A 22,005-nucleotide genomic window follows, 5' to 3' on the forward strand; every position below is an offset into this window, starting at 1 on the left:
AGTCACTAACTAGATTTTTTTTCATTTGTCTAGACAAAAATGGAAGCCTTCCCAATCTTTCAGATTTAAAAACATCCTATTAATAAAGACGTAGACATAGAGAATGTACTTGAGGACACGGGGGCAGGGAGGGGGAAGCTGGGGAAAAGTGACAGTAGCATCGACATATATACACTACCGAATGTAAAATAGATAGCTAGTGGGAAGCAGCAGCATAGCACAGGGAGATCGGCTCGGTGCTTTGCGATGACCTAGAGGGGTGGGATAGGGAAGGTGGGAGGGAGGCTCAAGAGGGAGGGGATACGGGGACATGTGTGTGTACATGGCTGATTCACTTTGGTGTACAGCAGAAACTAACACAGCATTATGAAGCAATTATACTCCATAAAGATCTATTGAAAAAAGAAATAAAACAAAAATAAATAAAAATTTAAAAATCCTATTTGTGGGTGAGAGACAGAATAGTCTATTCAATAGAACCCTGTAGAAAGCCTAGGGAGTCTGGATCAAGTCTCTTCTCTACCCGTCGTCACTCAGATCAGTTTATGAACTCACCACGCCTACTGAGAGTGCAGTCTGTAAAAACACAATGGTCCCTGCTCTTAAGGAACTTCCAGCTTATTGCTCTTTGTAGTATCTAATGTGAGTTCAACTGACGTCATCTCAACCAAAGCGGAGCTCTTTTTCTCAGTGGCCGCTGAACAGATTTATACGGTGAAGGGAAAAGCAAGGGAGGCAGCGCTAAAATAGCTACTGTGACCTTTCCATCTGAAAACTTCCTGATATACATATATATCACTCCTTACAAACTTCCTGATATACATACATATCACTCCTTACAAACTGACTTTTTAAAAAAATATAGGATTCACACTTGTAACTAAAAACGAAGATAAATGGAGTACACACAAAGGCAACCGGGAAGACAACTAGGAAATATTGAGACTTGGAGGAGGACACAAAATGAGAAAATTATACCAGAGAAAGAGCTAAGAAGAGTTGCTAACAAGTTGCTAACAAGCAACTAGGTGCTCCCCATGTGGACACGGTAAGGAGCTGTTCAAGACGGGCCTTTCACTTCTTCAGTAATGACGGCCAGCTGTGGCCAGCTGCATGGATCCTCATACCAGCCCCTTCCACCTCACCTTCCTCTCCTTTTATCACAAGCCTACTCAATTTCTCACGTGGGTCACCTTTACCAGGAAGCCTCCCCGGCACAAGGGATCTCTCCAAATTTGAAATTGTACAAGTCTTATTCTTTATCGTATTCACTGAACAGCATTTATGTGCCAGGAAATGTATAGGGAGCTCAGAGTATAAAGTACAGAAGAAAGGGTACTAGTCCCTAAGGAACTCACAATCTATTACAGAACATGTGTGTATAAACACCTAACGATTAAAATACACCGTGATAAGTGGTAGAACAGAGAGATGTATCAAATACTATGGGAACTTGGAGAATGGCATGATGCGTTCTGCCTTGTGAAATCAGGGAAACTTGGCCTCAGGCTGGGTCTTGAGGCATGAATAGGAGTTCACCAGGCAGAGAAAGTACAGAGTGAAGGGCACCTATGAGATCACAGAGGAGAGAACACATCAGGCATGCTCTGGAGAAGGTGAGGGGGCTAGGGAAGGAGTTCCTGGTGAGGAGTGGTTAAGTCCATACCTTCACAACCTAAAGGGTCTTTTACAATCAGCTAAAGCGTTTGGACTTTATCCCATAAGAAATCTGGGGGGACTGAAGGCTGACAAACAGAGAGGCAACGTAACCAATCTGAGATTCAGAGAATGAATTCTACCAGCTGGATCATATCTCAAACTTAGTCCCACTCTTAACAATTTGAAGCTTCTGGATGAGAGATTTCATTTGTGTGAAATTATTGCTAGGAATAATCAGTAAGTGGACATTACTTGCATTCATCCAAATTAAAAAAGAAAAATGCCTTGGCATAGATGAAAGCTGCCCATACAATACTGCATTTCTAAAGTAACAAATGCTTACCAACACTTATGGCTACAGCCATTTGAAGAACAAATTATGACTTAAAAGCATAGCATGCCTCCTCTGATATTTTCTCACAACCATGGTGAGCAACTTCTCAAATTCTGTAAACAGTGAAGAAAATAACTGTGAGCTTACTTGTCTGTCATCACCGTCGGCTGCTCGTCTGTGAATTCTTCGGGTGCTGGTACAAACATACTCACAATGCTGGGTGCTGACAGCAGGCTGGATTTCGTGGCACCTGGGTAAGCAGCAAAGAAACAGCTGGTGAATAGATATGTGTGTCCGGGGGCCAGGAAAAGCCCTATTCTCCTCTTATAAATCCTCCAAAGATCACATTCACAGGGATGTAGCAGGGACAGCCCAATTCCACTGTGAAAAACCGTCAAGAGTGAAATGAATTCAAGAAAGACTGATTTGTTTCGGCTCATATCATTTTAAGAGCTAGACTCCTATGGTTCATTTTGCTTCTTGACTCTGAAAAAAAATCAGAAAGAGTTCAGGTGTGCCAACAGGGTACTAAAACAGAGAGGAAAAAAAGTGTGTGTGTGGGATCTATTCAAGGGTATCCTTAAATGAGTTACAACCCTTAATTGCTAGGCATAAATGGAAGCTGCTCATACAATACTACATAAAATCACAAATGCATGCCAACACTAAAATGTTGCTAATTTGGAAAGGGAACCAGATCCTAGATCTCTACACACCTAAGCAAGGGGAGAAGTTTGAGCTAAGAAATATCAGGAAAGTTTTCTACTTTGTAAATTAATATAAGCCCCAAAGCAAAAGACTTCATTTTTCAAACTGAAATCTTTATGAATGAAATATGAACTGTTTTTGAATGAACCATCTGGTGACGTCAGCCAATCGATATCACAGAGTTTAGTACTTTGGGTTTTGCTGCCTTCAGAGAAATCTGAGGCAGGAATCTAGTGCTCTAGTGATGAGTAGATCTGGAGATCCAGGAGACTGTTCTCCATTAAGAAAACCACCAGCGCTAGACAGATTCTCCAGGAACTATGGAAATAAGGCACTCCAAGAAGAATACCAAAGTGACAACTCAGAATAATACCATGTTCTACAAAGTACTAACTGAGACTCTGAGTTCTTCAAACAGGAAAGAAGCCAGGAAAACCCAATGGTCGTTAAAGAATCTGTTTTTCATTAAGGAACTGCTAACTTTGTGCTGAAAAACAAAACAAAACTGTCTGGTCTTTCCTTAAATAGGAGAAAGATAATGATTCAGAGAATTGGTTTCTAAAGGAATCAACATAAAAATTTTTAGAAACCTCACCAAGTGGGCAAAGTATTTCAATCTGAGGGAGAAAAAAATGGTATCAAAGCCTTTGATGCTTCCATACTATACAGACTCCCTTGTCTGATCAAAGGCTACAAAATCTGTTTATAAGGAGACCTTCAGACCCAAACAGCAAAGGAAATTATCTGAAAATATCTTGATGTCACTTCTGAGGATCCCAAATGGGAATCCAAATTTTGCTACTATATTTATCAGCTACCTCTGAGATAATACTCTTTCCAATTATATCATTAACAAAGATCTCCAGCTGTTTCATAAAGATGATGCTTTGAAAGGAAGCAACATATTTATTACAAGCAAAAGTATAAATTGATTAATAATAGAAAAGGCAAGAACTGGGCCAAGATAAAAGAAGATATGATTGATTATTAAAACAGTAAGGTAAACTGCATGAAGTTGCTTCAAGAAACCAAAACATAGAAAGTTCAACTCCAGTACTCCACATTTCTTGAACATTGACACACCACATCTGCCAGATGCCATAATGCCTGTGCTAAAAGTGGAAACTCAGCCCACAAGATACGTGGTGATATATATACAGTCTTACTAGAAACATAAGCAACTGATTTTTTAAAAAAACAACAACTCTGAGTCAAGGCTTTCAGAAGATGCTTGCTAATTACTATTGCATACATAGAAATCACAATTCAAGTCAAGAAGAGTGGGAATCCAAGTCATTTGGGTGGTTTCAAGCCAATCCTTACCTAATACAAATGCCGAGGAACAGACTTTTTTTTTTTTTTTTTAAAGAAGATGTTGGGGGTAGGAGTTTATTAATTAATTTATTTATTTTTGCTGTGTTGGATCTTCGTTTCTGTGCGAGGGCTTTCTCTAGTTGCAGCAAGTGGGGGCCACTCTTCATCGCGGTGCGCGGGCCTCTCACTATCGCAGCCTCTCTTGTTGTGGAGCACAGGCTCCAGACACGCAGGCTCAGTAGTTGTGGCTCACGGGCCTAGTTGCTCCGTGGCATGTGGGATCCTCCCAGACCAGGGCTCGAACCCGTGTCCCCTGCATTAGCAGGCAGATTCTCAACCACTGCACCACCAGGGAAGCCCAAGGAACAGATATTTTTGACAACAGCATCATGAATTTGTTTTTCCACACAACACAGAATGTACAAGGCAATATTTATGACAGTCATTTATAAAAGCAGATAGGTTAAGTGATGAGACATTGGCCACCTTATGGCAACATTAGCTGAATCAATGGATTTCTAAATACTGCTTATGATAAGGGAGCAAAGAGTAATATACAAGGAGAAGGTGGGCAATGCAAAAAGGAAGCCATTGACCTCAGCCACCTTGTGCTATAGCTGAGTCACAACTAAGTCTGCAGTATGAAGGGCAGTCCCATTATCTCCCATCATCTAGGGCAACACTTCTGGTGCCACCCCTACTGGTTCCCCTACTGAATACCCAAAGTGCACTGTATATGGAATTAGGAACAGAAACAGAACATTCTTAGAAACTTGAATAAAGAGGGGTCCTCCTCCAAAGCCCAACTTCATAGCTGGAGAATTTTTTGTTTGTTTGTTTTTTGAGGTACGCGGGTCTCTCACTGCTGTGGCCTCTCCCGTCGCGGAGCACAGGCTCCGGACACGCAGGCTCAGTGGCCATGGCTCACGGGCCTAGCCACTCCGCGGCATGTGGGATCTTCCCGGACCGGGGCATGAACCCGTGTCCCCTGCATCGGCAGGCGGACTCCCAACCACTGCGCCACCAGGGAAGCCCATAGCTGGAGATTTTGACAAAAGCTTCTTAGAGAGTCTTGGAGAAAGTATACAGGTGCTGGTTTGTCTCAAAGCGTAAATGCACACATCAGTCCCCTAGTTATATCAATGGACTCTTCAGTTTACCATGAAAGAGACTTTCTTTGTTCCCATTACCTCATGCCACTTTTGCTTCTACTGACCGAGTCACTAGATCACGGACAAGCACCAGAGTTTGTTCAACCACCCTGACTTCTGCTCATAAAAGCTTTTCCTAAGCCCATAAATGAGAAGAGTCTCATCTCATCGGATACAGGAGATAAAACTGCTACTCAATGCCAAATAAATGTTAGCCAAAGCTGGAGATAACTGTCTCCTCATTCCTAAGGAAAATCAGAAGTGATATGGTCCAGGATAATAGGTTTGCTTGATTTATGGGACTAGCTAAGAGATGTGGTCATAATTCATTTTTGCTTTTTGGTTGTCACAAGTAATAGGTTAACCTGCCTTCTAAATTAAAAAAAAAAAAAGAACAAAAGTAATGATTAACTAGACATAAGATGAATTTAAAAAATACATATTCTGATTATCTTAGCATAGATTTATTCTCAGCTTGCTCCTATGATCATCATAAAGTCAAGTGTATATTTTGTTCAGTTCCGGATAGCTGAAAAGAAGCTATTCATCTATGATCTCAATAATCTAGAAGAAACATAGATAAGCTGGGCCATGTTCAGAGAAGGAGATACAGGATGATATGGAAAACTGATACATATTAGGAGGAATATCAAATGACCAGGGATGTGTGGTTTAGAAAAGCCTGAGGAAACAAGCAACTGGTGGCTTTCTTCAAATATCTAAAAATTACGTGAGAGAGTCTAGACTTGCTTTGTGTGGCCCCAAAGGTTAAAAATTCACTATAAGGAAGAAATTTTTGTCAGTCATGTTCAAAGATGAGATGTCGTACATTCCCAGGTCCTGGAAGCGTTTGAGCAAAGGTTGGATCCACTTCATGGAGCTGCTGAAGAAGAGATTTCAGCACCTGCTGGGTGACTAGATGATTGACATATATGGTTTCTTTCACCCTTTCGGTCTGAGATTCTGCGACTCAGCTCACCTCTCATTCTCAGTGGCTGTCCCTCCAGGTCAGGGTTTAGGCACATTGGCACATTACACTGGCGTTTCCCAGGCTGTATCTGTTCTGTGGATAAATAGAACATTTCAGTCTTCATTGCGGTCAATTGCGCACAATTCACAATACAAAGAATTTAACCAATAATCTCTTGGGGCCATATTGTGGTGATTGTTACTGTTGATTATTAACATTTACAGGAAACATCCTAGATTTTAGGGTAGGGTTGCTTGGGGTTTCACTACAAACCTGCCATTCAGGTGTATGAGATGCAGCTGAAAGCAGGAGAGTATCTAAAACCATCCCTAAAAGTCCAGATTCTCTAATCCCTCCCCCACAAAAGCTCAAATCGCAAATCTCTTGATATGAAATGAAAGAAATGAAAGGCTAATGTCACAGCCATGAAAGACATGTTTTATGCAAATCAATAAATACGTAAGTGATCATTTGTGGCAATGACCAGATCGACCGTACAGAAAACATGTGGAACTGGTAGCAAGGAAATGACAGGCATTTGACTGAGGGCTGCAGAACAGGAATAAGGGGACAGGGGCACATGGAGGAGTAGTGCTTCAGGAACATTTTTTTCATGTGAAAGATGAGGCAAAGAAGCAAGCCATCAGATACGCATGGGTGGAGAAGAGGCAGGTATCCTCTGAGCGAGCAGGCACATGCTGAGGTGAGTCGATCATGACCCATGCTTTAGGCTGCCTTTCTCAGTGTGTCTGCATGACCACATCTGTTCTTTTGGAGACTAGCAAGTCACTGAATCAACGTATGTGGTATAAAGTGACATGCCACGTAACAAAAAACTCCACACTCGTCAACTCTCTCTGGTCTTGGATTTGGGGAGAATTTTTATGACACTGATAAAAAAAAAGAATATTGAGATGAAGCTCTAGGAGGACTTGGTGACTAGCAAACCAACTTGGAGGATGGAAAACAAGCCCAGGAAAACTCAGACGAAAGAAATTCAGACAGCATGTGAATGGTTAAGTATTAGATGATAAACCAGAGTGACATGAACAAGGCTGAGGTTTAGTTGAAAAGTGAAAAATTCAGTTAAATGGGTTATTTGGCATCATGTAGGTTTTTTTTTAGATTAAAATTTGGATTAGAAATTGAGATCTATTTGCCTTTTTATCACTCTACAGAGTCAATCAAACTAAGCTGTAATTGTAGTCAGAATCTAAAATGGAGAGCTTAGGCTGAGCTTGCTACAGAGAACAGCAGCATGGTAAAATAATCTTCAGGTCAACCTAAAGAAAGATGGGCATTTAATCAACGGAGAATGAACCTAACAGCAGCTTCCATTCTCAGTTTTACATAGCACGAGCTCAGTAAAGAGAGGAACAAAGTCCTCTTTGGTGTGAACAGAAAAGCTTCACCCAAACCCAGTAAACTCTCAAGGCTGGTTATTCAATGTCTTTCTCCTTGTCTCCCTTGCCCATTGGCTTTTGGCCATTTCATTATTCACTACCACTTATCACTAAAAAGAAGACAAAACACTAAACCTTTAAAATGTTAAGAACCTTAATAAAGGCCAGGAGAGTTGAAATTATCTGTTAAATATAGGATTGGGTATGGTGTGTAGGATTTAGTTATCTAGACTAGCTCTCTTTTTTTTTCTTGAAGAACAGTGGGGAAAATAAGACGAAATATATGTAAATATTATGGTTGTGAAAAATTAACAGTATCTCAACATTTTGGTTTTGTGGACACTGTAATTCCTGGTCATAAAGAAAGCTATTAAAATAATTTCATATAACTGTAGCCAGAAAGTATACTAACCACGATACAAAAATAGTCCTATCCAAGTGTTGGTCCCCAGAGCATATCACAGTAGTAAACCCTGACATTTTCAAAGTGCATGCGTCTTGCAAAAAGCTTTCACATATATAATCTTGTAATCAAATGACCCATTTAATTAAAAAAGAAAAAAGAAAAGGCAGGCACTCAAAAGAGCAGAATTGCAGCAGTACTACTGGCTTGAGAAAGTAGTACATGTGCAGAACGTGGTAACAAAGTTTAGAAAATGCAGAGTGATCATGTTTAAAATAGACATGTCATGGCGGTCAATTCTTACTTTAAAATTGAGGTTAGAGGCAGTTCCATCGTATGAGCATGAGGGTGTGCGGCTGCAACCTGGTGACCCTGCTGACTAAAACACAGAGCTCATATTCCCAAACCTACCGGCAGATCATGACGTCACTAAGCTGACATTTGTTATTACTGTTATTATTACTATCAATAGTCCCTCATTTTTGATAATTCAGAGTTTATAAAACAGAGAATATTGATAATCTGGTGTTTTGTTTTGTTTTCTAATTTGCATCATGAAATCATAGTTCCATTCCCTCCTTTATGCATTTATATCATTTAACCCCCAAAGAGATAGCCTAACATCTGGTATCTGGGTCTTAGAGGAAAACAAACAAACAAACAAAAAAAAAAGAGTTGGACCAGCCGAGATGGAAGAACCGGTGGCTCTAGAATACTTGGAAAGTTTAAATAGACTTATTAATTACCTTAGGTTAAAAAAATTGTTTGAACCACAGAATATGAGAAAAAATCTATTCCTTCACAAGGAAGCAGAGGGGACACAGAGAAAGTGGCATTCGCTAATCTGAGAGGTAAAACAAGAAGAAAAAGCTTGACCCACCAGTGTCCCAGTTGCTGATGTTATGGGGGGCGCTAGACTGATGTTCCAGCTGTCGCTTCATTAACTGGCTCATTGTCAGAGCTCCCAGGGATCCCCTTTTCATCTGCCTATACTGAGCTATATGGAGGAAATTAGGAGATAATTACTAGGGGGAATAAATATGCACAGCACACAAAGGCTCTACACATCCACACAGAATCTTAATTGAACCTTCACTGGCTATTCATCATTGTTTAGTGAGTTGTATGCTCCTGTTCAGATGAAAAACTAAGGCACTATGCTATTTCTGGTGCCTGTCTTCACTCGATAAAGAAAGAAACAGTGCCTATGAGCACTTATCTGTAGCCTGTAAATATTTACCCCAGTTACAACAATATGATATTTTCATTTACTTTTTAATTTATATACTCTGCCTTGTTCCCAAAAGGATTCAAGACAGATACTACTACTTTGAATTTATAGCTTAACTTTCTTTAATGGAGCTGTGCATACATGCATAGTTTCAGTTTCCATTATATCCCTCTGAGGCCCCCGTGCATGTGTGTGTGTTTGTGTATGTACATGCATATTTTGGAGTAGGATGACACATATCAACCCCAATTTTTAGGGAGAAATTGAAGCAAATGAAATTATGTTCCTTGGAACCGACCAGCAAATGAGGTGGTCGTAAAACCAAAACATGTTGACTCCAAAGTCAATGCTGTTTTCAATCTCTGCATGAGCCTCTGCCTACTGTTGGAAAAATGTGAATTGAATAACATTCCACAAGTATATTCTAGTACACATCTTTGTTTTAAAAAGAAATAGTGGTAACATTTTTATCTCGCAATTAGGCATTGACAAATATCCCATGATTGATAAGTCACGTACATAAGCATCTCCAAACCGGAAAAACAGTGAAAAGCACTTCTGACAACAGACTGCTGAGTGAGAAAGCAACCTGTCTCCTACCCTCCTATCCCTCCTCAAGTGGTCCCACCAATCCCTGCCACCAGCCCAGTGAGAAAGGAAGAGCATCGCTAAGAGGCCTTTTATACACGATCCCAAACAACTGGATATTTGAGAACTTGTGGTTATTCACTCTCTTATAAGGACAATTTTAGAAACTGAAGCTCTGAAATACATAGTCTAGAAGGGGATGGTAGAAACCGAGATGTCTTTATGGCCCTAGAAAGCCTTCCTTACGTGTTATACACAGGTTTCACAATCATGGTACCAGGGCAGCAACTTGGTGTGATGTGAAATCAATTATGACATTATTTTTAATGTAATTAGCATGCTGTTTGATTCATGGTGGTCATGGCATGTTTAGCTACAAAATAATCAGCTGATAAACTGAGCAAAAAAGAGGGGTGTGATGAGAATTCTTGTGTCTTGGAGTCCATGTTAACTGAATTCATGGAAATGACTATGCAAACTAATGAAAAATCTGATTCTTGTGGTTGATTGGTAAATTTTGCAATTTCATGGTTCACTTGAAAGTGCAGCTCCAGGTAAAATCCAAAGGCAGAAATCTTTTAGAAAATTTAACAAATTTCAAGTAAAATTCAAAAGCAGAAATCTTTTGGAAGATCGACAAATTTAAAAATTAGCCCCATCTATCAGACAAAATCAAAGAAGGGTTAGAAACCTCTAGTGATTGATTAATTTCTCCAGTCCTCAGTATTTTTTTAAAGACAGAAGAATTCCCTGAGAGTAAAGTCCCTTAATGTTTAGCTCAGTGTGTAAAGCACCTGGCATTATGTCTCTAAGAACACACCACCAAGAGCTATCCAATACATGCTTTAAATGGAGAGAAGGAGGAAGGTGGAAATTTAATGATGCACTATGCTGAATCCAAAAGGGCTAGATTCAATCATGACTTCAGGATCATGATTCATTGATACACTTATTTTATGATACATGTAACTAGCACTGAAGCCAAACTGACTTAAGTCATCCTATCTCAAATTATATCCAACTTGGAATTCTAACTATAATTCACTTTTTTCAGATGACTCATGCAAATTAGGAGGAGAAGATACACTTTCATGATTTTAGTATATGGACTTAAAAATGGGCATTTTTTCATGTTATAAAACAGATTTTTTGTGATAAAAGAAGAACAATTAGATTCAGAACGAGGCGTTCTTCTTTGCTGCCAAAAGGGCAAATAACTGTTACTTGAAAATGCTTTCTTAGAATTTCTGTAATCTCTATTATAACTGAATTTGAATTATTCTAAGGCAGTGTGGTATACTAAAAAACACCATGGGCGTGAAAAATCAAACAGACCTAGCATCAATTCCTGTCTCTATCACTTAATAGCCGTATGACTTTAGGCAAGTCATTTAGCCTCTCTGAACCTGTTTCTTAGTCTATTAAAACTGGGTCAATAATATCTGCCATGCAGTGCTGACACGAGGATTTAATAAGGTAGCAATGTGTTAAGAGAGCAACCACTTAGCACAGTGCCTGGAACATGGTGTCAAATAATTGGCAGCAATTATGACTATTATGTCTGTAAATGCCTGGAGAACAAGGGGTGTCTTATTTATTCACCTGTGATCACCAGTACCAAGCACAGTGCCTGGCACTCAGCAGACACTTAATAAATACTTACTGAATGAATGAAAGCATGAATAAATGAATGATGAAGATGACGATGTTGTTCCATACTACCAGTCCAGCATTTAAGTTAAGATCTTTATCTGGTTTTCAGGATCATCTTTACTTCAAAATACTGTCAAAGGAAAATGCACTAGCCCTTGAGGCAGTGGCCACATGGAACGCAAAATACACCAGCACAGATGACAAGGGTTTGCAGAAGTTGCACCACTGTTTGTATCTCTGATTCCTACTGAGAATTTCCCATGCTAAAGTCTTTTAATTGACTCCACTGAGCCAGGTGGACACCCTTATTTTCACCTCAATGGAACTCAAGCTCTTCATGGGCAAAATATAGGACCCAACAAACAAGGTAGTTTCAAAATACTGAATAGTTGCCTCCAGTAGATCCAGTAATACTTCATGCCATTTTAATTTTCCGATCCAAAAGCGCTATATTCAATAATAACTTTGGGATCATGATATATCTGATACATTTATTTGATGATAACTTAGATAAAAATTTTGTCAATGATGGAGGTGATTCAAATTAAACAAAGGTGTTTCATGTAAAATTCTGTCACAGACAATGTTTTTCACTTGTCCCAAAACCAGTTCCATGTTTTATGTTTAGGCTAGTCATACATAATACTTATTTTATTGAATTATCCAGTGATTATACCTTAACAAATTAGGATTCTTGGCCTATCAGTAGCTGTACTGATTTATCAAACACTTGAGATGCTGACAAAAGTGGGCCTATGTCTCAGGGTCTCTGAGAACATACAACATAGTGTTACCTAGGAAGCTAACACAACGTTAAAAAAAAGAAGAAAAAAACAATACCAAGAGTGTGAAAATTGAAAACTATGCAGCAGATAATGTTCCAAATCAATGTACAGGTGAAATGATCACCAAAGGAAATCTTACTTGATATTGAAGAATGGCTACTTGTTTCTGGCACACCTGCTTCTAATGTAGGGGCAGATGAGGATTCTCGTGGCATTTCCAAAGTTGAAAGTCCTTTAGTAGCAGGATCTACAAACAGAAATATTATTTAAAACTCAGGACATTGATTAAAAGCAAGTTCAAGAACCTTTTTCATATATTTTCCCCTCTTGCCCAATTCTCCCATTCAAATCATTATATACTTTCTGGCCCTACTAACTACTTTAATGGAATCACATACACACTGGTTTCAAAGTTCCGTGGGAGTTGTATCCACGTTATATTCTGCATGTGTTGCTGTGCCTCTCAGAAATTAACGACAGCACAATTACAAAGCTAGAGCTCAGCATGCTCATATCACATATCTTTGCACCTTTCCGGAACTGAATTTCTTTTCATACAAAACCCAAAGACACCTACAGTTGATCCACCTATATCATTCCACCACTCCACCTTTGTCTGGCAATTTCCTACTCATCACTTACATCTCAATTTATATAGACAGTTCCTCCTCCAGAAAAGCATCCAGGACCCCCACCCCCAGATTCAAACAAAAAACTGAATCACATGACCCTCTTATACAATCCCAGAACACCCTGTCCTAACCTGTACCAAAATGAACACGCCATAATGTAACTGTCTGTTTACCGGTCTACAACCTTTGCTAAATCATAAGTAATTTCAGAGCAGGGACTGTATCTAACTTGGAATAATTACTTACCAATTACTCAGGTTTTCGATTTTATTAGTTGAGCAAGAAAGACGTATCATTTGCTTCTGCTGTTGACAAATGCATCTAAGGTAAAATATTTTCTGCATATACTATTGTCTTTTTCATCTATGAATAATGGGAAACAAGCTGTCCCACATTATCCTAGGTAAAGATTATCCTTTAAAGCTTTTTGAAAAGTTTAGTGGTTTATCATGGCAAACCCCTAAAACTTTTTTATAAACTTCCTTGACATCTTAAGCAACACTCACTGTATATTGAGCTCAATGAGCAGCCTGGAATTACCACTATGGGCTTCCATGATTATAAATGTCCACCCTAAACGGCTTCAAGTTCTTAAGCTTCATGACATCTGTCTCCTCCTTTTCAGGTTATCAATTGTTTTTCTTGCCACAGAGCAAGTCACCATACATTCACACATACATAAAATATAAGTATGCAGATGCTATTCTACTATTGGGTGATCATTAAACTTATTAAACTGTCAGAAATAAAAGTAAAATAGATCCTAGGTGAGGGCTGAGGAGAAAAGCTTTTAAGCACTGATTTTGGAACATCTATTTTTGGTTCTCAGAGGTCTTTCTGAATAGATACATTTGCCAGATAAATACTTTCTTCGAAACAAAAGAAGTATAACTGTTACAATGTTTCCCAAACTCTCCAAATACAGCATAAAAATAACTACCCATTAAAAATTCCTTAGTGATTAAGCTATTGCTTTTCTCTTAGGTATTCTCCACAAACCACAAGTTTAAAACATGCATAATTACCTCTCTTACCCTTATCTGCTTCTGGTTTACATTTGCTGCTACTCTGGCATAATAATCTCACCGATAATGTAGAACAAGAAAGCTTAAAGGCAAGAATTCTTTAACAGATTATTGAGACTTTTAGGGTGTCGATACGCTTATTAAAATCCTTGGTAGCTTTAATTGTAAAGAAACGTCATAACTGTAAGATACTTATTAATAATCATTAGTGTACCAAGATTCTTTAAGCCAGGCAATTTTTGCTCAGTCGTAAATCATTTTATGAAGGCTTCCATTTGTATATAGTTTAAGACAACAAGTATTTGAATAGAGCTATACACTTAGCTTAAAATTCTTCTATTCAATTTTTTATACTGATGTGAAGAAAATGTCATGTTATTGATTCATTCATTCATCAAATATTTGCCACCACTCTACTAGGTACTTGGGATACAATCAAAGAACAAACCAGAGAAAATTTCTTGCCTTTGAGAGAACAGTGGGGACAGACAGACAATAATTAACATACATAAAAGTAAATAAATTATTATATATTAGAAGAATAATTCTTTATAGAAGAGAAACAGAGAAGAGAAAGTGATTCTAAGATGCCGGGTAGGGGTGGAAAGGTGGGGTGTGGTCCAGGCCTCATGGAGAACCTGACGTTTGAACAGAGAATTAAAAGAAATGAGAGAGGGAGCCAGGCAGGTATCTGGAGAAGACAGTTTCAGGCTGAGGGACCAGCCGGTGCAAAGGCCCCAAGGTAAGAAAATGTAAGGAGTGTTCAAAAAATGGCAGGAGGCCACTGTGGCTGAATAGAAGAAATGTGGAGAGAACCAAGCAAAATGAAGTCAGAGAACTAATGAGAATCAGGACTACATAAAGCATTTTAGGAATTTAAAGGACTTGACTTTTTACTACGAAAGAAATGGGAGCCAATGGAGGGTTTTAAGCGGAGTAATGGTATAATCTCATGTTTTAAAGGATCACGGTGGCTGCTGAGTTGGGCAGATACGAAGGCAATATGGGTAAAAGGCAGGAGCCCAGTTAGGAGGCTATGGCAGAGATGTTAATGGCTATGTGAGAGATGTTAATGGCTATGTGAGAGATGTTAATGGCTCAGACCAGGGTGGAAGCAGGGCAGATGGTGAGAAGGAGTAGATTCTGAAGGTAGATTAAGGTGGCCAGATAAAAGAGGACACCCAGTTAAAATTTAATTTGGGATAAACAACAGAAAATTTTTTAGTATGAGTATGTCCCATGCAGTTTTTGGCAGATGAGGCCCCAATTCTTCACTCCTCTCCGAATCAATGACCGTTGCCATGTAACGTAAAAGTTCCTCCCACTAAAGAGGCAGAGTGTATCTCCCCTCTTGACTTTGGCTCCAGCCAGGTGATTTGCTTTGGCTCGTGGAATGTTTGCAGGCATAACATGACCAAAGGCTTGCCAAGCTCCTGTGCAACGGGGCTTGCTCTCTTGTGCCTCTTCCATCACCCTAAGAAAAATACTTCCAGGCTTCATGGGTCCCAGGAGGAGGCTGGCCACCCAGTCCAGCCTAGATTAGCTGATCTGCAGATAGCCAACAGCCCTTGAATTGAATAAATGCTTATTGTTATATGTTGCTGATATCTGTATGTTTATTTGTTACACGGCATTATTCCAGCAGTAGGTACCTAACAGAGTTGTCTCAGTATACAGACAGTATGTAAAACTACAAGAGTAGATGACATCACCAACTCACTGAGTGTAGACAAGCCTGAGAAAAGGACCAAGGACAAAGACCCTGGGGCACTCCCTCATTAGGGAGTTAAGGAGGAACCAAAAAAAGAGATTGAGAAGGAGTGACCACTGAATATGCAGAAAACCGAGAGAATGTGTATCCCAGAAGCCAAGTGACGGGGGGGGGGGGGGGGGGGGTGATCAACTCTGTGAACTATTGAGTCAGAAGATAATATCTAAGAGCTGACCATTGGATTTAGCAGTGGAGGCCACTGGTGACCTTGACAAGTGAAGTTTGGGTGAACTCTGGAAGCCTCATAGGAATGATGCGTACTTTTTAGAAAGAATAGTATGGGAGAAAATTGGGAATAGTGATAGTACAGATAACTCCTTAAAAAGTTTTGCTAAAACCTAGAGGGTATTATGCTAAGTAAAGTAAGCCAGACAGAGAAAAACAAATACTCTATGATTTCCCCTATATGTGGATTCTTAAAAACAAAACAAGTGAACAAGCAAAAGAGAAACAGATTCATAGATACAGAGAACAAACTGGTGGCTGCCAGAGAGGAGGGGGATGGAGGGATGGACAAAATAGGTGAAGAGGATTAAGAGGCACAAACTTCCAGTTATATAAAATGAGTCATGGGGATGTAACACACAGAATAGGGAATATAGTCAACAATACTGTAGTAGCTTTAAATGGTGATAGATGGTAACTAGACTTATCACGGTGATTATTTTGTAATGCATATAAACATTGAATTGCTATGTTGTACACCTAAAGTTAATATAATATTGTATGTCAATTATACTTCAATAAAAAGGTGGGGGTGTTTTTTGCTAAAAGGGAAGAAGCAAATGGGATAATAATGGGGAGAATTAGGATCAAGAGCTTTTTTAAAAAGAGAGAAATAAGATGACGTTTGTATATTCAAGTCAAAGATACCTTAGAAAAAACTAAGGGAGGAGCAAGAGGGGAGATTTCTGGGCGTACATCCTTGAGTAAGTAAGAGAGATGGAATCATGTCCACATATGGAAAGGCTGACTTCAGACCAAAACACAGTTCACTTGCAGCCCCAGCTAGGAAGGCCAGGTGTATGGGTGCAGTTGATGGAAGGGAGGCAGAGGAAGGGGTAGGAGGATGTGGAAATCTCTTCAGATTATATCAAATAGGAAGAGATACTGAAAGTCTGGAAAGAAAAGTAGCTATGAAATAATCAGGAGAATGGAAATGTGAATGGACCAGGGAAATACGGTATGATGCCAGGTAGCTTTAAGGACCCAGTTGAGGTTCATGGTCATGAATTTAAAATAAGACCAGTCAATATTGTTATGCGTTTTTTTATCCAGCCACACTCATCTGATAGGTACAGGTGTTGGTAGATGGAAAGGAAGATTTGATGAGGGCTGTGTTTAGCCAAGCAAGTCTGAAAAAGCAGAGGTCAGGAATGATGTAGGCAAGAAGGGATTGTAATGATTGACTTGAGAAGGGAAGACATGAAGAAGGGGAGGAACAGTGAGAGGCGATAGGATCAATACAGTGCTGTCCAGAGAGAGAGGAAATGGTAATCAGAGAATGGGAGACATTGGACTGACACCATGGACTGGCTGCAGTTATTGATAATAACAAGTTCTGTGATATGACCATAGGAATAAGTAACTGAGTGAGGGTGGAAGATGAAAAAAAAAAGTCTCTGGGGAAGACGAATTCGAGGAACTGAGAAGCCAGAGTGTCAGAAAACACTGTACTAAGACACTGTACTATGTGTATTAATACTGAAATCAACAAGAACTAAGACAGGAATAGTTTAGGAAAGAGTAAAAAGAGCCAGGAATTAAAACTGTCAATAAATGAGAAAGTCAGGGTAAGTAATGTGAGATTCAGCGCTGGGTGTTTTTAAAGACAAGGTGGGAATGGTCTGAAGGGGGAAATGATGAGCAAGAAAGATGCCTACACCCTGGCCCTAGTCCAAGGACACGCTTCCTCAGGGAAGAGCTGGGTTTCCATTAGACTAAGAAGGGAAAGGAAACAGAGCACATGAAGGACCATGAATTTCTGATGGAGGAAAAGTTTCAGGAATTGCGATAAGGTGGGAGAAAGGATCTGGACAGGAGATGTGCAAGGCCTTATGGAAATTAGAGTGAGAGAGATGAAGGGTGATCTGGAGCTTCTTGCAGGGGCTGACACGAACAGAAGGAAAGTACACAATGCCATTAGACTTGGCAGACTCGAGGCAATTAGCAATGGCAAGGCTGTGAGTCCAGGCCTCCCTTGACTATGACCGATAGAGGCAAGAAGGTCTGGGGAAGCCTGAGTCTTACTCTGAGCACATGGCCCTCCTTCCAACACCCAGCAAGGAAGGGTAGCTCTGCATGTCTGTGGCAGGTGGGACACTACGCAGATATAAAATGATTATGACAGTATAACCTATATTATAAAAATTTTAAATACGTATCATCTTAATTGTCAGATACTTTCCTTCTTGCTCTGGTAACAAATATATTAATATAATACCAATCTCCTCCCTGGTAGTCTGGGGAACAACCTGACATAAGGATGAATAAAGAAGGCAGCACACACACACAAACATACATACCACAACCTATATACAACCTATATATCATATACACCCACTCTATTGACCTCATATAGTTTCTTATATACCCACCCTACAGACCTTATATGGTTTCTTATATACCCACCTATAGACCTCTATAGTTTCTAGGTCAGTGCTTTGCTCCGTCTATATGCAACAATTTTCTTGGCTCCAAAGAATAAAAGTGTGTCCCAGTTTCCCTAGAAACCTTCTTACACTTTCTTGTTATTATGAGAATCTTTTTCTTCCCCCTGCCTGGCTGGAGCATGGCCTTTTCCAAATACATTAATGTTCATTTGACAAGTTTTTACAGAGCCCCTTGAAGGTACACAGCTCTGTCCTATGAAGTAGAGAACAATTGGAAAGCTCAGGAAACGCCCGGGGCAAATAAAAGGGCTGAGCCTGTTCTCTGAGGAGTTGCTTTTGTTATGGAGTTGGGGAGAAGTGCTGTGTGACCTGGGGCAGGGCACGTCCCCTCCTCCGAGTGTCAGTGTCCTCTTATAGGAAATGAGGGATTATACTAGAGGTCCCCAAGATTTTTGCCAGTGCTCAATGTTCTGCAGTCCACGGATCTACTAAAATAATCATCCCTGGCCAATCTCATTTTTTCTAGAGATTCACATTCTTTTTTGTTTTTTTTTTAAAATATGGGCTGAGAAATGACGCAACATTCTGATCAGTATTATGATAACAGAGCAGAGAACTGTGTTTTAGGATGAGGTGGACTACCAGCTTGTCACTTTTTCAAGTTAATCTTTCTTGGAAACAGTGCCTCCAAGGAAACACAAGAAACAGCACTTGAGGCAGGAAGTGCTCGTACTATAACAACTTCACCATCAACTGGTGACCATGGATTACAGTCTAGGTTGTAACTGGGCTCTTTTTGGTTCCTGAGGGCACACAATGTCTGCCAGACTGCTGATACTTGCTTAGAATATGTAACCAGTATAGACCCTAAATGACTATACAGTCAATTCTTAATCATTCCAAGCACTCTCTGCTTTATTTTAGCCCTTCATGATATTTTAGCTGTATCATAATTCACTAAAGTACAGCAGGAAAAAAAAGAAAGCAATAAGAGTTCAATTAATGACTTTTGCTGTTTGAGGAAAACGAAAATGATACTTGGAATGTCTTGATATGAATTAATCATTGCTTCTTGTTGTCAAGGATGATCAAGAATTGAGTGCAGAGTTTAGAAACAACCAATACAAAAACCTTTATGGAGCCAATAGAACCACATCTGAATCCAAGACACTCCAGTAAGCAGGAAGGGTTCAGAGTGATAATGAAGCAATTATAATGTCATTCCTTGACATTTTAAAATTGAGAGTTTGATGCGTATCAGTGCTAAGACCCTAACAAATAAAATGCAGAAACTTGAACGTAAGGCTGGGAGAAAGAAGAGAGACGCGCTCACCTGGATCTTTCTGATCTCCCAATTTGTCTAGAATGTTGAAGGAAATGTCAAGGTACTCTCTCTGGATGGCACTGACCGCAATCTTCCTCTGTTTCCTCTGCCTGGGGACAATCTGAATCTTAAATTCAGATTCCTCAGCTCCCTCCTCTTCTGCCTTCCTTTCAGGGTTCTGTTCTGCGTCTGATTCAGCACCGGCGTCTGGCTTCTCACTTTCCATTGGATTCTCCGAATCTTCAGGGACTTTGAGGAGGACAGTTTTTGCCCCTGAACTTGGCATCAGCCCACCGGGCTTCGCTTCCTCAGTGCTGGGCTCAGGGTTATCGTCCAGTGACATCTCAGGGAGAGCAAGCGTCTTCTGAAGGAGGTCTCGTTTTTGCTTAAGCGTGAGCGGGCTGCCACAGGAAAACCCTTGCAGCTCCTCAGGCTGTGATAATTCTTCGGAGTCCGTGGGGTCTTCCAGAGCTATGAGAGGGGGGTCCCTGTCACCCGCCGACTGGTTATTTCCTGAGTCCTTAGAAGAAAAGTCTTTGGAACAGTCTTCCACGCTTACTCGCACGAGGGGCGTCGTACTGAGGCTGAGGACAGAGGGGCGGTTGCGGATGGAGGGAGAAGAAGCAGCATCCTTACCAGAGGTACCATCGTCCCCTTGGTCCATGGTCTCCTCTTCATCACTCTCTACTATTCGGAGAGGGGGAAGAGGTTCAAACACAAGGGAGTCGCTGTCCGATGTTGAGAGCGTAGAGTGTTTTTCAGGCCCAGATGTTGAATCTGAGGACAAGTCTATCAGATCTAAATCCTCTTTGGGAGCAGGCTTTAGTGGGGAATCCACTTTCACCTCAAATGTCTCCATGCAGTTTAACCTAACTTCTGGTATTACAGGCCTCCGAGCTTCTTGAAAACCTTCCAGAGCTGGGTTCTCGGGGATTTCGGCATTGTCAGACCTCGTAGCAGAGTTCTGTCTAGACCGTCCATGGTCATGCTGTCTTTGCATGAAATAAGCAGCTTGGGCTGGAGGCTTGTCTATGTCACACCGGTCTATGCAGGACTTCCTACGGTGCTCATCTAGCGTGAACAGGAGGGAGTCTGCATTCCCTATATCAAGAGACTTTTGTTTTAAAGAGCGCAGCTTCTTTTTCTGAATGCTTTCTTCTCTCACACAGTGTAGAATGTTGTCTTGTAATGCACCCGTTTCTCTATATTCAGCCAGTTCTATTTCACCTGATTAAAACAGAAAAAGCTAGTACTATTTTACTTGGAGATTTCACCTTTCTCTTCCCCTCAAACTTGGGCATACAATTGGCATCAACCATAATCATAATCCCAGCTCTACCGCAAGGTAAAACTGACTTCCCGGCCACATTTTCATAAGGTTCATTCTAATTTCAAAACCCAGAAAACTCTGGAATGAGAGAACCCCAAAAGGCAGTTTAAGATCTTATTTCTGAAATCAGGCTTCGGGATAATTCCTCAGCTCTGTTCATTCGTGCACGGGAGAGGGGATCGCTTTTGGCTGAGGCGGATCTAGGAAACTTTATTCAAATTGTGTGGAAGAGAAGCAAACATTTTGCAACAAATCAAATCAAGCAATGGCCCTCTAAGACGATCATGACGTTAATGATGTATCTGTCAGTTCACGTATATATATAAGTGCATATATATATATACTGGTTGTGCATACATACATATCAAATCAACGGCATTAAAAATGTGTAGTAACATAATAAAATTGAGATTTCACCCCCAAAAAATGGTAGAGTACAACATTTCTGCATAAAACTACCGAGAGGAAAAAATTCATACTTCTCTGAACATTCATCTCAACCGGCTGATATTTCACCATTTTGCTGCCGCCTATCCTTTTCAATCTTGCAAAAAAAGTTTGAGACTCTTTATTGCAGGGTCCAGTAGGTGTATCATGAATATCAGATTCATCAAAAACACTATCTTCTTCTAATTGGGGAGAGAAAGTCAAAATTACACTTAAGAGGTTATTCTCTCTTAGGCTGTATCTACACAAGCATTTCATTGAAAGCATTACGGAACACAGCCTGGGGTGGTTCTAAACCAGCCCAAGTCTAGCCTGGCTTGGCGTTTCATTCAGGTGTCAAATTATTCACGCGTTGAACAGAGCAACTGTTACACGTTTGCCCCTCATACTTCATATCACAGTGGGCAGCATTTTCAAGACAGGCGTCTCGATATTCCAATGGGACCTTCATGGGAAAACTTTTCCAATGTACTTAAAACCAGATAACCAATACATGTCAGGAATCTGGGACACTCCTTAAATGTGCCTGCTTTGGGTGAATTTTCAGGCTGATTTGGCAAAAGAAAATTAAACAAAATGAGTGGATCTTGCCCCTTCCAAAAATATATGCCTTCCTGGGATTTGAGAACTGGCATAGACACAGCCTAACAGTACATGCACCTTAA

The 22,005-nt window shown here is 40.2% G+C and overlaps 1 protein-coding gene across 4 annotated transcripts in view; it reads right to left on the reverse strand.

Moving 5' to 3' along the window:
• Positions 1-22,005, reverse strand: part of UNC79 (unc-79 homolog, NALCN channel complex subunit) — a gene marked incomplete at both ends in the record, with an annotated part of 200,721 nt that overhangs the window by 54,764 nt on the left and 123,952 nt on the right. For 2 of the 4 annotated variants that reach the window (XM_082681876.1, XM_082681874.1), the window contains 6 exons: positions 2,141-2,243; positions 6,146-6,229; positions 8,823-8,939; positions 12,339-12,446; positions 19,573-20,790; positions 21,373-21,522. In XM_082681876.1, the coding sequence (XP_082538002.1) occupies positions 2,141-2,243; positions 6,146-6,229; positions 8,823-8,939; positions 12,339-12,446; positions 19,573-20,790; positions 21,373-21,522 (1,780 nt within the window). The remainder of the gene's footprint in view (positions 1-2,140; positions 2,244-6,145; positions 6,230-8,822; positions 8,940-12,338; positions 12,447-19,572; positions 20,791-21,372; positions 21,523-22,005) is intronic. The other 2 variants (XM_082681875.1, XM_082681877.1) reach the window with 2 other exon arrangements.

The sequence above is a fragment of the Grampus griseus genome (genome assembly GCF_964374135.1).
Source record: "Grampus griseus genome assembly, chromosome: 2".
In the NCBI taxonomy this organism is placed as follows: domain Eukaryota; kingdom Metazoa; phylum Chordata; class Mammalia; order Artiodactyla; family Delphinidae; genus Grampus; species Grampus griseus.